The sequence below is a fragment of the Rhizophagus irregularis genome, chromosome 3, assembly GCF_026210795.1.
Source record: "Rhizophagus irregularis chromosome 3, complete sequence".
Classification (NCBI taxonomy): Eukaryota; Fungi; Glomeromycota; class Glomeromycetes; order Glomerales; family Glomeraceae; genus Rhizophagus; species Rhizophagus irregularis.
Genome location: NC_089431.1, coordinates 1,019,397 through 1,034,272, shown reverse-complemented (window position 1 = coordinate 1,034,272; position 14,876 = coordinate 1,019,397). Strand labels below are relative to the sequence as shown.

General features: G+C 26.2%; 3 protein-coding genes across 3 annotated transcripts; 2 read left to right on the top strand and 1 right to left on the bottom strand.

Moving 5' to 3' along the window:
• Positions 1 to 1,802: 1,802 nt before the first annotated feature.
• On the top strand, positions 1,803 to 3,010 carry OCT59_020282 (uncharacterized protein; the record flags this gene model as incomplete). The annotated part of the gene is made up of 5 exons (XM_066149087.1): positions 1,803 to 2,047; positions 2,115 to 2,212; positions 2,311 to 2,428; positions 2,512 to 2,603; positions 2,685 to 3,010. The coding sequence occupies 5 exons, from the start codon at positions 1,803 to 1,805 to the stop codon at positions 3,008 to 3,010; spliced, it is 879 nt and encodes a 292-aa protein (XP_065990034.1).
• A 5,184-nt stretch (positions 3,011 to 8,194) lies between these two features.
• Positions 8,195 to 9,986, bottom strand: OCT59_020281 (uncharacterized protein; the record flags this gene model as incomplete). Its single annotated transcript, XM_066149086.1, has 6 exons — positions 8,195 to 8,223; positions 8,295 to 8,324; positions 8,393 to 8,801; positions 8,868 to 9,166; positions 9,642 to 9,780; positions 9,864 to 9,986. The coding sequence occupies 6 exons, from the start codon at positions 9,984 to 9,986 to the stop codon at positions 8,195 to 8,197; spliced, it is 1,029 nt and encodes a 342-aa protein (XP_065990033.1).
• A 2,738-nt stretch (positions 9,987 to 12,724) lies between these two features.
• OCT59_020280 (uncharacterized protein) lies at positions 12,725 to 13,919 on the top strand (the record flags this gene model as incomplete). Its single annotated transcript, XM_025323395.2, has 5 exons — positions 12,725 to 12,969; positions 13,036 to 13,129; positions 13,195 to 13,343; positions 13,410 to 13,501; positions 13,594 to 13,919. The coding sequence occupies 5 exons, from the start codon at positions 12,725 to 12,727 to the stop codon at positions 13,917 to 13,919; spliced, it is 906 nt and encodes a 301-aa protein (XP_025187051.2).
• Between the last annotated feature and the right edge of the window lie 957 nt (positions 13,920 to 14,876).

The window sequence follows — 14,876 nt, the reverse complement described above, 5'->3', positions numbered from 1 at the left end:
ACTCATACTATAACCATGAGTTTACGTATTACACAAAATTGACTTGTCAATCAGTATTCAGTATTCATATGTATTACGAGTGGAAACGATATCACGTGAAGATTCCACATATTTATAGTATTATGTAATCACAATTTTGCAACGTGATTACGCATTATACATAATTGCAATGACGTACTCATGTCTAATACTGTGCTAAAGATGATTAGATGATTTGGCGCAAAATAGAACATCCATGTCCTAATAATTAAAAAAAAAATCCAATTCGAGTACATAATAATTTGGTATAACTTAATATAACTGTTCCATTGTATATAGCGTTTTATTATATAAATTTGTTATATCCAGCATGATTAATTATAAGAAAATCGGTTACATTATTTCGGTATAAACAGTTTCGTTATATTTTTTTAGACTGAACTTTTCCGTTTTTTCAAAAGTAGGTCATAATTAAATTAAAAAAGTTAAACGCCATTTGCTTTAAATAATTTGCGTTACCAGAATTCATATATAAGCTCCATAATATATATTTTCAACTGGGCGTAAATGCAAATTTTCCCATTTTGATATACTAATAATTTCATAGCAATAAATTATGACACAAAGTTCATAGAGTTTAGACCAAATGTAGAGCTGATCAGTTTCTGATCTTGCAGCTGATGATATTTCTTTAAAAAAGGAATTTCTAAAGAACATAATTTTTAAAATGACCTTAAGAATAAATTAAAAGTGACTAGATCCAATTAAGTGCTTGTAGATTTGAGCCCAAAAAAACGCCCAAAAAAAAACATTTAAAGTATTTAATTTAAAGTTTGTTTATTTGGATTATTATTATAATATACACAAATATAATATAATAAGGATTATTCTTTACGGCGTTCTTAATTCCTATTAAAAATTCAAACAATCTTTCTTTTTTGTAACAAGTTCGGCTTTCGGCTTTTATTAAATTACGTCTCGTATCACATGAGGTACTGTAACTGTAACATTATTGGCTGAATAATTACAAATTAATTAAGGCGCATATTTTATTATTTAGAAACCGTATCTCTGAATAAGTTATATATATATACAACTGTTTTAAAAAATGTTGTGAAAGTTAATTTTCTAAATTAGTCATATTAAGAGCAACGAGTTAATTTTAATTACGGATAAATTTTTGGCTAATCGGCGAAAAATATAGTATGTTTGTATATGTAACCGAATCAAAATTGCGGAAAAATAAATAACAGATAAGGAAAAATCCATTGAAAATCTATGTATCACAAAAATCACAAAATTTATTAAATCCTTTTTTTAAAAAAAATTTCCTTTTTGTTTACTATTTATTTATTTATTTATTAATATTTTTTCATATTTTACAAATATTTACTCTTCCTTATTTCACTCCTTTGTAATTTCATCATCTTATATATAAGTTATCGACAAAAAACCTCTAAATTACCTTAACCCCAGTCCTTTCTCCTTGATAACTCATACCCCTTTGTATCGACAATTTCCTTTATTATTCGTTATATTGCCACCTCAGGCGCAGAGTTTACAGTAACTTTACAGAAACTTCAAGATCGTAGCGATGGCTTAATGCGCAGTAACTGCGTCATAAATACATAGTGACCACATTATGTAATCGTAAAGAAATTACATATATGCAGTTACTGCGCATTAAGCCATCGCTACGATCTTGAAGTTTCTGTAAAGAAGTTTAAATTCCAAATTCTTTTAAGCATAACATATCGCAATTTCATCGGAGAAATTTTAATATGATTTTTTTTGTAGATTATTGATTTAATAATAATAAAAATATGGGAAATAATAATTCGTCTTCAAAACATAAAAGTAAAAAAATAGAATTTTATAAAGAAATTGATAATAAACCGATGGATTTAGAAGTAGAAAAGGAATTAAAATACTATATACCGAATAATTATGAAGATATTGATAGATTACATATGTTTCATTTTTTTCAAAGGTATTTATTTCAAGGTAATTATTCTTCTCCAATTGAAGAAGGATTAATGCGAGGAAAATATAAAGTATTAGATATTGGGTAAGTTAAAATATATATATATGTATATATTTTAATGCAATTGTTGACAATTTTTTTTTTTTTAAAGATGCGGACCTGGAACGTGGTTGTTGGATCTTGCAAATAAATATGAAAAATCAGTATTTTACGGACTTGATAATAATTCAGTACATCCAAATGAGGCAAGTACGCGCGCGTAACGTGACAATTAAAAAATTTAACTAACTAGGTATAAAAATATATACTTAATTAGATAAAACCGTCAAACTTAAATTTCGTAAAAGCGGATATGTTTGATGGATTACCGTTCCCTGATGACAACTTTGATTTTGTACATCAGGATCCAATGTCATTCATTATTAAAGCAGATCAATGGAACTTTATCATTTCTGAAATGATTAGGTATAAGTTAGTTATATGTATTTTGTTATACAGTATATGTAAATAATTTAAAAAATGAATATTTATTTATTTATTATATATAGAGTAACAAAACCTGGTGGGTATGTTGAAATTCTTGATATATATTTTACACTTAGGGGAGCTGGACCAATTTTAAGTAAAATATATGAAGCACGTAAGTAAATTAATTATTCCCATATTTGCTTACCAACAATTTTATCAAAGTATGACTAAGATTTATTTTTAAAATTTATAGATAATACATCTTGTTTACAAAGAGGAGTAGATATGAAAATAATACCAAATCTTGATAAAATAATTCAATCAAATCAAAATACGCAAATAGTTTATAGAGATGAGAAATCATATATTTTAGGACCTAACGGTGGTAAAGTTGGTATGATTAAACAAGATATTTTTATAGGATACCATGATAATGAAGTAGCGACAGAAAATTTAAGTCCATTTTTAGGGATCTCTAAAGAAGAATATAAAATTATGATAACAAAAGATCTTATAGAAGAACTTAAATATACTAGTCCAGAATTTTTGTTAATTAGATTTTGGGCTAAAAAAAATTAAATATTAACTGATAATGATAGTATTTTTTAACGACTATACTAAATCACACCACTGGTGCTCAACACCACAATCACGTGATTATAAAATTTTTTATTGGCTAGTTTTTCGATTTTATTTGATCAATAAAAAATGTTACACCACAATGCATTACATGATTTATAAAAAAAATTTTATGATATAACCGATAGCTGATTAAGTCGTAATTGCATAACTTTAACTTAAATGCCGTAATGCTGTATGTAAATGCACTGCAATATATGAAGAAAGGACAAAAAATATAGTAAAAAAGGACAATGAAAAAAACCAAGGGAAATAAAGGAAAGGAAAGATAAATGAAAAGGGTTGAGTAAACGAAAAGTGATGTAGGGAAATGAAAGATGAACAAAAATGATGAAAGATAAACAAAATATGATGAAGATACATGAAAGATGAACAAAAGAGACGTGAAAGATGAATGAAAAAAATGAATAAGTGGGAAACGAAAGATGAATGAAAGAGGATGAAGGAAAACGAAGATAACCGTAAAGGAAATGAAAAAAAAAGTGAAGAATAGTAAAAAGGAACAAAAGAATCGAAGGGGAAATAAAATTTAACAAGAGAAACAAAGGGGGAATAAAGGGAAGCAAAGAGAGAATAAAAAAAACAATGAAAAAAATGAAGGGGGAATAAAAACAATGAAAGAAAAGGGAATAAAATGCCATGAGAGAAATGAAAGGGAAATGAAAGGGAACAAAAGGGAATAAAAATCAATAAGAGAAACAAAAGAAAAATGAGAAGGAACAAAAGAGATGAAAAAAAAATGAAAAGGAACAATAGGAGAATAAAAAACAACAAAGAAATGTAAGGGAACAAAAGGGAATAAAAAGCAATGTGAAAGCAACGAAGGGGAATGAAAGTAACAAAAGAAATGAAGCGAGAATAGAAAACAATGAAAGAAATAAAGGGAATAAGAACAACAAAGGAATGAAGGAAACGAAACATAAATAGAAAGAGATAAAAGGAAACAAAATGAACAGAAATGGATGGATAAAAACAAAAAATAATGAAGAAACAAATAAAACGAAAGTAAGAGAAATAAAGGAAAATAAAAGTAAAGCCAGAACACCACCCATAGAAAAAGAAAAAAATAATTAATATCGTTTTAACAGCGATAAAACAATAAGAGAAAAAGACGAAAGAGACTTACTCAGATTTCACTGAAATGGTACACGTCTAAAAAAGAAACAAAGGTTAATAAAAGAACAGGGAAAAGAACGAAAAGAAAAACAAAAAAAAAGAGAAAGAAAAGAAAGTAAGATTCACCTTAAATATTTGCCGAAATGGAAACTAAAAACAGCCGCGCCTAAAAAAAAGAACAAGCAAGTTTAATGAACGAAAGAAAGGAAAATAGAAGCAAAAAAAAACTTACCTGTAACCTAATCCCAAAGCTAAAGATGGTCGTGTCTAAAGAAACCTAAAAAAAAGAAACAGAAAAAATAATAAATCGCGTCAAAAAAAATAAACTGATCAGTAACACATGATCACGTGATGTGGTGTTTACAACACCACTGGTGCGTTTTATAATTTTCGTTTTTTAAATACTAATATTAATTTATAATTTTTATTTATGAAGAATTTATTTAATTTGATGGCTTAATTTATTTGGTAATATATATAAAATTTTATGGACGCTAATTAACAAACAAAACGTATTGAAGCTTAAAACCAGACCGATGGTTACTAATTTTTACGTTATTTTGACTCGGATATTTTTCGTACCTTATTTTTTTCATATTAACTATAAAGTATTGAATGTAACCCCATGCCACAAAGTGATTGTCTAAACTAGGTTAGGATTAGGGTAAATCCTGCTGTAAAGAACATTGTATATTTTATATATTTTATTACATGATATGAAACGAGCTAAATCATTTTCAGAAACACATTGACCATCTTATTCGGGCAATCAGACTTTTCTATAATTCGTTAAATTTTCGGAATTTTTATTTTTTTCGGTCACAATTGCGTGAAGGAAACTATATTATTATTCTATCAGAAAAGATGCCAAAAACTCTAAAGTGCTTTTCACTTTATCATTAATACCGTTCACTTATTCTTCGCTCGTAACTATAATAAAGGAAATCCGTAGTAATATTTACTTGTTTACTTATTATCCCAATTCATTTCGGATTCTTTAAAAAGTACGTTATTAACAATCGTTAGCGATAAGTATATTCATATGATAGAATGTATGATACTAGCTTAAAATTATTTTCAAATTGCGGGAAACTAAATAAGTATATTGATATCGTAAATCCTTTTTAAAAGTTTTTCCTTCATTAAATAAATTATTTACTAATTTAAATTTCTTCTCTATATTCCACGGTTTCACTTGTAATTTTCGTCACCTTATATGTACGTTCAACCGACAAAATCTCCTTTTTATACGTCATTTATCCTTAAATTATCTTTATATTTCTCGCTCAAAAATTCTTTTTTCTCTTATAACTCGTACCCCTTGTATCGCAAATTTTCTTTATTATAAGTTTAAATTCCAAATTCTTTTAAAACACAACACATCGCAATTCTATTTGAGAAATCTTCATTTGATATATAATATTTTTTTTTTTGGTAGGTTATTGATTTAATAATAATAATATTTCATCTTCAGGACGTAAAAGTAAGGATATAGTAGTAGAAAAGGAATCAAAATACTATATACCGAATAATTCTGAGGATATTGATAGAGAACATACGTTTCATTTTTTTCAAAAATATGTATTTGAGGATATAAAGTATCAAAATTACTAGATATTGAATAAGATATAAATATATACATTCTTTTTTAACGCATTTTTAAGAGTAATTTCTTTTTATTTTTTTTAATAAAAAGATGCGATCCCGGAACTCGATTGTTGGATCTTACAAATAAATATGAAAAATCCTATTTTATGGACTTAATAATAATTCAATATATCCAAATGAGGTAAGTACGCAGCATAACGTGGCAATTAAAAATAAGTGTAATGATTAATAAATATACTAGTGTTCTAACAAAAACATCCGAACCCTGGCGAAACTGCCGAAACATGGCGAAATTGGTGAAACTAAATGAGTTCCATGTTAAATTTTTAATTGGCTATAAAGTATAATCATACGATTTCAGGATCTCCGGCGATTATCCCGTATATTATAAAATCAGCTGTAATTGGTTGTTAAATATGTTTCATAAGTTGTAAATTACACGCCATTCGTCTTAAATTTTTCAATCATAGATAATCTATACGCCAATATACTATTCAATATGTCAAAATCGCAAATGTACCTATTTCTATTCTCTTTATTATCACTCCTAAATTCTTTTCATCATTCGTGTTTTTCATATTTATTTATTTCATTCACTTTAATTAGAGTGTTAAATATATATATATGTGTGTGTATTTTCTTTACCATATTTTACAATATCTTGCGAATAGTATTTTCAAAGTTTATGGTTTTTAATATCATGTTTTTTCAATATGTTCAATATGTTCCAATTTGCAAATATAAATTTTTCATGTATTATTCCCGTAGTTGTTTCTATCGGTTTTTTGATACGTTCGTTATTCTATGAACATTTATTATTACTATTTCTTTTTTCTTTTATCTTCAACACAACTCAACTGGTTATGATGCTTTTACTAAGAAATTCGTAAAATTCTTTAAATTTAGTGCACAATTAATTATATTTTATAAAAATCAAGCTTCTACTTACAAGAATTATTTACAACCAAATTTCAACTAATTGAATTATGATAAATGTGACAGCGAGTGTCAAATGGGGACTCGTACATCATGTCTATACTAATTTTCCCCATTGGATCCGACGCGGAATTAGCTCGGATTCCATGTAATTACGGCAGAAGTCATGGGTCCGGATGATTACAAATCAAAAAATTCCGGATGTTGATCAATCGGACCCGGTTCACCAGCCGGATTCAATGGAACTAAGGGGCGAAAATTAGTATAACCACAAACTCCTATCTTACTTCTAAATACGGATGCTACACCTAGTCACATACCGAGAGACAACTCGGTGGGTTTCGGACATTTCACCAGGTTTCGGCAGTTTCGGAACAGCCGAAACCGAAACTCAAGATGGGCGAAACGTTTCACCAATTGTTTTCGCCCGAAACATTTTAAACTTTAATTGATGAATAAAATTATTATCGTCTTATCATGTTTCCGACTTTCCGTAGATTGAATGTTTCTTGTTTCGATGAAAGTAAATGTTTCCTAGAAAACTCTTTCACTTCTAATGTTTCAACTCTCAGAACCTTGATATCATTTTTTTAGTCCGACAGTCCATAAATTACGTGATCGATATAATCAATTAAATTGGAGCCAAAAAATTTTAGGAGACGAAATTCTTAAATTCTTAACTGGACTGATTTAATTTTGGTCAGTTTATTATTTTGTTTATGAACATATATTCTATTAAACCTATTTATTTTTAAGAAATTTAAAAAAAAGGTATTATAAAATAATAGATGAGCTAATATTTTCCGGGGTTACTACAGATATAATTGCAGTTGCTGTTTCACGAAAGAAAATATACAAATTTTTTATTAATCTCATCTCCGAAATAATTTTAGACAGATCAATTAAATAAGTATTAGATATCTTAAATAGAAAAAGAAAAAAAAATTATTTTAAGAATTTATTCAGATAAAAAACTAATAGTAGTATAAAAATATATCGCTTTTAAATATAGAGATAATAAATAACCAATGCTAATTTTTCTTAGTGTTCACTAACCTAAGATTTTTATCGTAATTATTTTTATAATGCTATTTGCTAAGCAATAACATTTGTAATCAAAGTTTGAACGTCAGCTACAGTAAATGTTATTATCTATTTATAAAACTCTAAAATAATATATTTCCTAATTTCTTTTGCTCATTTGATCCTTTCATAAAAATTTCATTAAAATATAATTCTAAAAATAAAAATATAAACCAAGTTAATAAAATTTTTAAATACTAACTTTAAATTTATTAAATAATATCCTGATTATTCCCGTAGAAATCTACAACTATCTAAGACTCATCATTCAAATTATCTTTGTCTTGAATCTTTGATTAATTTCATTGAAAATAAAATTAGATGAGAAAATTATTAATAAAATAATAAATTATTTTAAATAAATTTTTTTTACTTGATTCACTAAATTTTACAATCAAAGCATTCTGAAACTATAAATTAAACAATAACATAATGTTAAAACAAAATATAAATTTATAACTACAATATTGGTTATACTTACTTGGATTTGCTGATACTGATGGGACATCATCTATCTATTATTAAGATATTGTTAATAATGATTATTATTTTCCATAACTAATAGAATCAAATATTTACCTGAATTAAGTTGAAACAATGATAAATCTGAAGAATTTAATGGTTCCGGAAGATTTTTGAAATTTAAAAGTCTACTTGTATAGATTGCTTGAGGATGAGATTTTTTACTTTCAGACATATTTTCACTTGATTTGCTTTCCAATTTGTGTTTTCTAATTTTTTCATATTCATTCATCTGAAAATAAATTTCACTATTAATACCACCTTCTTTATCCCATTTTTTTAATACTTGATATAATTCTTTAGCAGTTGGTCTATTTTCTGCTTTAGCATCCCAACATTTCATAATTAAATCAACAAATAGTTTAGGAATGCCTTCAGAAATTTTTGGTCTAAGACCTTTACATATTTTGACAGCTAAAATATGATCATGAGGTATATCATTAAAAGGAATTACTTCAGAAAGGTACTAATTCATAATTATTCCAAATGAATAAATATCAGCCGCTTTTGTATATTGATATCCACGTAAAACTTCTGGTGCCATATAAGGTAATACTCCATAAACTCCTTCCTTTTTATCAGGTTTCTCTTTATTATTTGCTGGTTGACACATTCCTAAATCACTTATAAACATAGACCCACTAAACAATATATTACCTGAATGAAAGTCTTTGTGAACTTTTTCAGCATTATGGATACTTAACAGTCCATTTGCAATTCTTGATAAATGACAAGGTTTCATACAATCATTAGAATTATTTAAATAGTAATTTCTTAAATTTCCATATTTACAATAATTTAGAACCATCATATAATCTTTGGTATTTGGATCTTGAGTTATACCATAGCAGAAAACAATATCCTAAATATAAATCTGAAGATGAGATTTGATCTAATAATTGAATAATTGAAATTTAAAAAAATACAATTTAATAAAATTACAATGTTAATTTAAATATAAAATTGGTTACCTCATTTAAAAAATCAGTACTAATTTCAGAAGAATTATCCAAGCTTTTTAATGCGACTTCATAATTTGTAGCTCTAATCCATTTTCGATGTTCAATATCCCAATAACCAATACGTCCTTCAGGCCATTTAGCTGAATAAATTTTACCAAAGCCTCCTCTGGTAATATAAGTAATACTTTGAAATTTTTCAAAAGGTATCCATTCAAGACATGTTTTATGATGTATAGCATTAAGTTGTGAATGTTGTATTAGTTCATCAACATCTTCATTTCCGCTAGTCCAATTTTTAAAATTTTCCTTAAATCTTTTGGCATTACAAGGTTGACACCAATAACCTCCTGTGCCAGGTTCATTGCATTCCCCACATATACCAAAAATTTCTTTTCTTTTCTCTATTTCATCCATATAGATTATTCTATCATCAATATCATCTGATTTGGTAGTTGAATCAATAGAAGAAACTGTAGCATGAGTCTAAATAAATGATTAAAAAATATATTGGTTATTTATTTAAATTACATTATTTATAATGAATTATAAAGTGAAATTGCATTTACATGATATTTATCCCAATCAACATATTTCCATAAATTTCTAGGCTTTTCTTTGAATGATTTATTCAAAATTTCCATACTAGTATTTCTTGGCTTTTTTTTGAATATCTTTTTTAACAATTCCATACTTAACAATAAATGTGTTAACTACAGTATATGTATATTACTGTTGTTTACTTAATAATAAATGAAACAAATTTAGTGAACGTAAAGTTATTTTATTTACAGCTTAATACAGCTTAACGTATACAAAAAATATGCACCATATCATTATCTAACTGAATTATTGTTAAGCCATTTGGTAACATGAATGGAGAATTATATAACATTCTATGCGAAAAATAAATAATAATACCGAGCAATACATGAAAGGTAACAGTAGTAAATACTATGTAGATCATTCCATTTTTGGATAATGCCAGGCGACATTACGTAATTCTGGCCCTGAAGAGCTAATTGTAAATGAGTGCCGATCTCGGGTCTTAGTTTATACTTATGGAAAAAAAAAAAATTTTTTATCAAAATTTTTCAGAAGTTGTTTTTATGAACTTTTTTTTTATGAATGACAGTAGTTAATCCGCTATAATCTGGAGATTTTATTATATTATTTAATTAGCTATTTATTTCATCTAATTTTAAAGTTTACAGAACAATTTATTTGTAAGTTGGTAATGACAACGTTTATTTTTCTACAGAGTGATGCAGTGATGCAGATGATCGTATTTATACAGTTTTACGCCATTTTACGATAATAAATATCTTTATGTTTTTGATTAAATATCAGAAATAATGATTTTTCATTGATCTATTAAATATAAGTTGTCTCATATATTTATTAAATGATTTAAAAATATTAAAATTTAAAAGGATATTAATGAAAAAAAGGGTTCCTTCAGAAATCATGTGAGAAATGTAAAAACTCTGTACAGAAATAAATAATATAATTAAATAAAATTTGCATGATGAATGAGATAAAAAAAGTTTTCTTTATTAATCTTAATATACCGTTAATTTTTTTAGGATTTTTAAATTTTTAAGAAACTTGGATGATGATTTTCATGAAAAAAACTTTTTTCAACAAATAAAAGTATTAGTAGTCTTTAATTACTAATTTATTTTATGTATTGACATTGAAATGACATTAACAATAAATATTCAATTACCTTTTTATAGTAAATTTAAAATAGCTACTATTTGAATTATCAACAGGTGACATATGCAGAAAAATAAATATAAATATATTGTAAGTCAAACTCTGGATATAACGAACCGACCGTATAACAGTGAGTTCGCTATGATTTATATAACTGTTCGTTTATAAAACTGACCAATAAAAATATAGACACGTGATCATTTGCACCAAGCAAAATTGTCCATAATTACTTGTGCTAAAGAAAGATTAATTGTGTTTTGGCAAAAATGTCCTAATAATTAAAAAAAAAATCCGATTCGAATACACAATTTATAATGCTAAATTTTAAGTTATGTGATAATTCGGTATATGAAGTATGCAGTTTAGTATAACTGTCATGATTGGATGCGGTATATAACGTTTCATTATATAAATCGTCATATCAAGCAAAGAAAATTGGTTCTGTAATACACGGTTCTGTACAACACACTATGTCTAAAGTTGACTGTATTTTTTTTAGACTGAACTTTTCCGTTTTTCAAAAAGTAGGCAAACGAAATTTTCATAATTTAAAAAAAGTTTAAACACTATTTTTTTAAAATAATTTATGATATAAAAATCCGCATATCAAATTCCATAATATATATTTTCAACGGGGAGTAGATGCGACCAATTTCAATATAATAATTGTATAGCAATAAATTATCACAAAATTCATAGAGATGAAGAGCGTCTAGACCAAATAAAGGTAGAGAGCTGTCAAATGATGCTTCTGAGTTCTGATCTTGCAACTGACGATATTTCTTCTAAAAAAGGAATTTCTAAAAAAAGAACATGTTTTAAATGATCTTAAGAACTAAACCCAATTAGGTGTTTATAGATTTGAGCTCAAAAAAAAAAATTTTAAATATAATTTATTTTATTTAGACTATTATTACAAATATACATAAATATAAATATAATGATAAGGATTATTTCTTACAACGTTCTTAATTCCTATTAAAAATTCGATCCATCTTTTTTCTTTGTAACAAGTTCGGCTTTCGGCTTTTTTCTCGTATCAACATGAGGTATCTGTAACTGTAACACATTATTGACCGAACAAATTACTTCGTAATTACAAAATTTATTAAGGCGCATAATTAGAAACCGTAGTTTAACATATCTGGTGAAAGTTAACTTCCAAAATTAGTCATATTTGAAGCAACGTAGTTAATTTTAATTACGGATAAATATAAATTGTTCTCACATTTGGATTAAATCGGCGAAATATATAGTATTTTTGTAATATGTAACCGAATTAAATTACGGAAATAAATAAACAAAATAAAATAAGGAAAAATACATTGAAAATCTATGGTATCACAAAATTTATTAAACCCTTTTTTTAAAAAAAATTTTTCCTTTTTATTTACTTAATTTATTTATTTATTTGTTTTTTAATATTTTTTTTTTCATAGTTTACAAATATTTACTTCTTCTCTCATACTTCACTGTTTCACTTCTTTGTAACTTATATATAAATTCAATAATCGACAAAAAAAACCTTCAAATTATCTTGTCGTTCTCCTTTATAATTCATACCCCCTTGTATCACCAATTTCCTTTATCTTTCTTTCGCAGAGTTTATAGTAAGTTTAAATTTCCAATTCTTTTTAAGTATAATTTCATTGGAGAAAATATTTTAATTCATATTTTTTTTGGTAGATTATTTAATAATAATAATAAAAATATGGGAAATAGTCATTCGTCTTCAAAGCGTAAAAGTAAAAAAATGGCACTTTATAAAGAAATTGATAATAAACCGACGAATTTAGAACCGAATAAGGAATTAAAATACTATATACCGAACAATTATGAAGATATTGATAGATTACATATGTTTCATTTTTTTCAAAGATATTTATTTCAAAGTAATTATTCTTCTCCAATTGAAGAAAAATTAACGCAAGGAAAATGTAAAGTATTAAATATTGGGTGAGTTAAAAATTTATATATATATGTATATTTTAATGCAAATGTTGACAATTTTTTTTTTTTAAGATGCGGACCTGGAACGTGGTTGTTGGATCTTGCGAATCAATATGAAAAATCGATATTTTATGGACTTGATAGTAATTCAGTATATCCAAATGAGGTAAGTACATGCGCGAAACGTGACAATTTAAAATATTGAACTAACTAAGGTATAATAATATATAGATTAAACCGTCAAACTTAAATTTCATAAATGCAAATATGTTTGATGGATTACCGTTCCCTGAAAATGAATTTGATTTTATACGTCAGGATCCAATGTCATTCATGATTAAAGCAGATCAATGGGACTTTATCATTTCTGAAATGATTAGGTATAAAGATATATGTACTTTATTATATATATGTAAATAATTTATATAAAATGTTATTTATTATAGAGTAACAAAACCTGGTGGGTATATTGAAATTCTTGATATATATTTTACACATAAAGGAGCTGGACCAATTTTAAGTAAAATATATGAAGCACGTAAGTAAATTAATTATTTTCTATACTTTATAAAGAATTTATTAAGGAATGACTAAGTTTTATTTTTTTTTCAAAAAAAAAAAAATTTATAGATAATACATCTTGTTTACAAAGAGGAGTAGATTTGAGAATAATACCAAATATTGATAAAATAATTCAATCAAATCAAAATACGCCAATAGTTTATAGAGATGAGAAATCATATATTTTAGGACCTAATGGTGGTAAGGTTGGTATGATTAAACAAGATATTTATATAGGATATCATGATAATGAAGTAGCGACGGAAAATTTAAGTCCCTTATTAGGCGTTACTAAAGAAGAATATAATGTTATGATAACAAAACATCTTATAGAAGAACTTAAAAATACTAATCCTGAATTTTCGTTGGTTAGATATTGGGCTAAAAAAGATTAATAATACTCTCTTTTAAGGATTGATCACAATTATTTTATGATATAGTACAAAAAAAGAGTATGTTAATAAAATATATATATATATGTATTCATATTTTTTTTTTATTCATTACAACTTTTTATATACGAAAAATTTATTCGTTAATTTGATAGTTAAAAATATATAATTTTAATAAATAAACGCTAATTATTAAATAGTTATTGGTCGGAGACCGATATTTCTTTTCCCCCATCCAATAACTATTTATTATTAAATGAAACGCGTTAAAGCATACTGTTAATAATGTTAGAATGGCTGTGTAAAAACAGAACGGTAATGAACTGAAAAGATGCGACGTTAAAGTTATCATTAGGTAAACGATTTAATAGAATCTGATCTACGTCTTCATGCGGCGGGCTTGTTATATTTATATAAATTATGTGTTTACAATTTATCCGAAATAAATAAGTATTACAAAAAAAGGTGAAAGTTCGTCTTCTTCGTTATCATCCAAGTAATTCTGCTCTTTGATCAAACGCTTCATTTATCAAATTATCATTATTATCTTCTTCGTCGATTTGCATTTCATGGAATAACCCAGTTTTATATGAATATATCTATTTCTGTATTCCGTACATTAAATAGTCTTTCAGCTACACTACTGACGACAAATATTTAGAACAATGTGATGGAATTGATTCACCAATCTAGGATTAGGGAAAATGCTGCTGTAAATAATATTTTAGTCAAAGTCAGAATGTTTCGAAAATCAGTTTCTCTATAATTCGTTTAATTTTCAACGATATTCGAGAAGAAAAGTGCATTATTATTTTATCAGAAAGAACTCAAATTCTTTATCATTTGATGCAATATTATAAATTACTACTAATTTGCTTGGAAAGTGGATTTAATGAGAATATCTTGAATAGATATTATGTAGTTCAATATAAGAACGGGCGTAATCTAGTGCTTCGATCC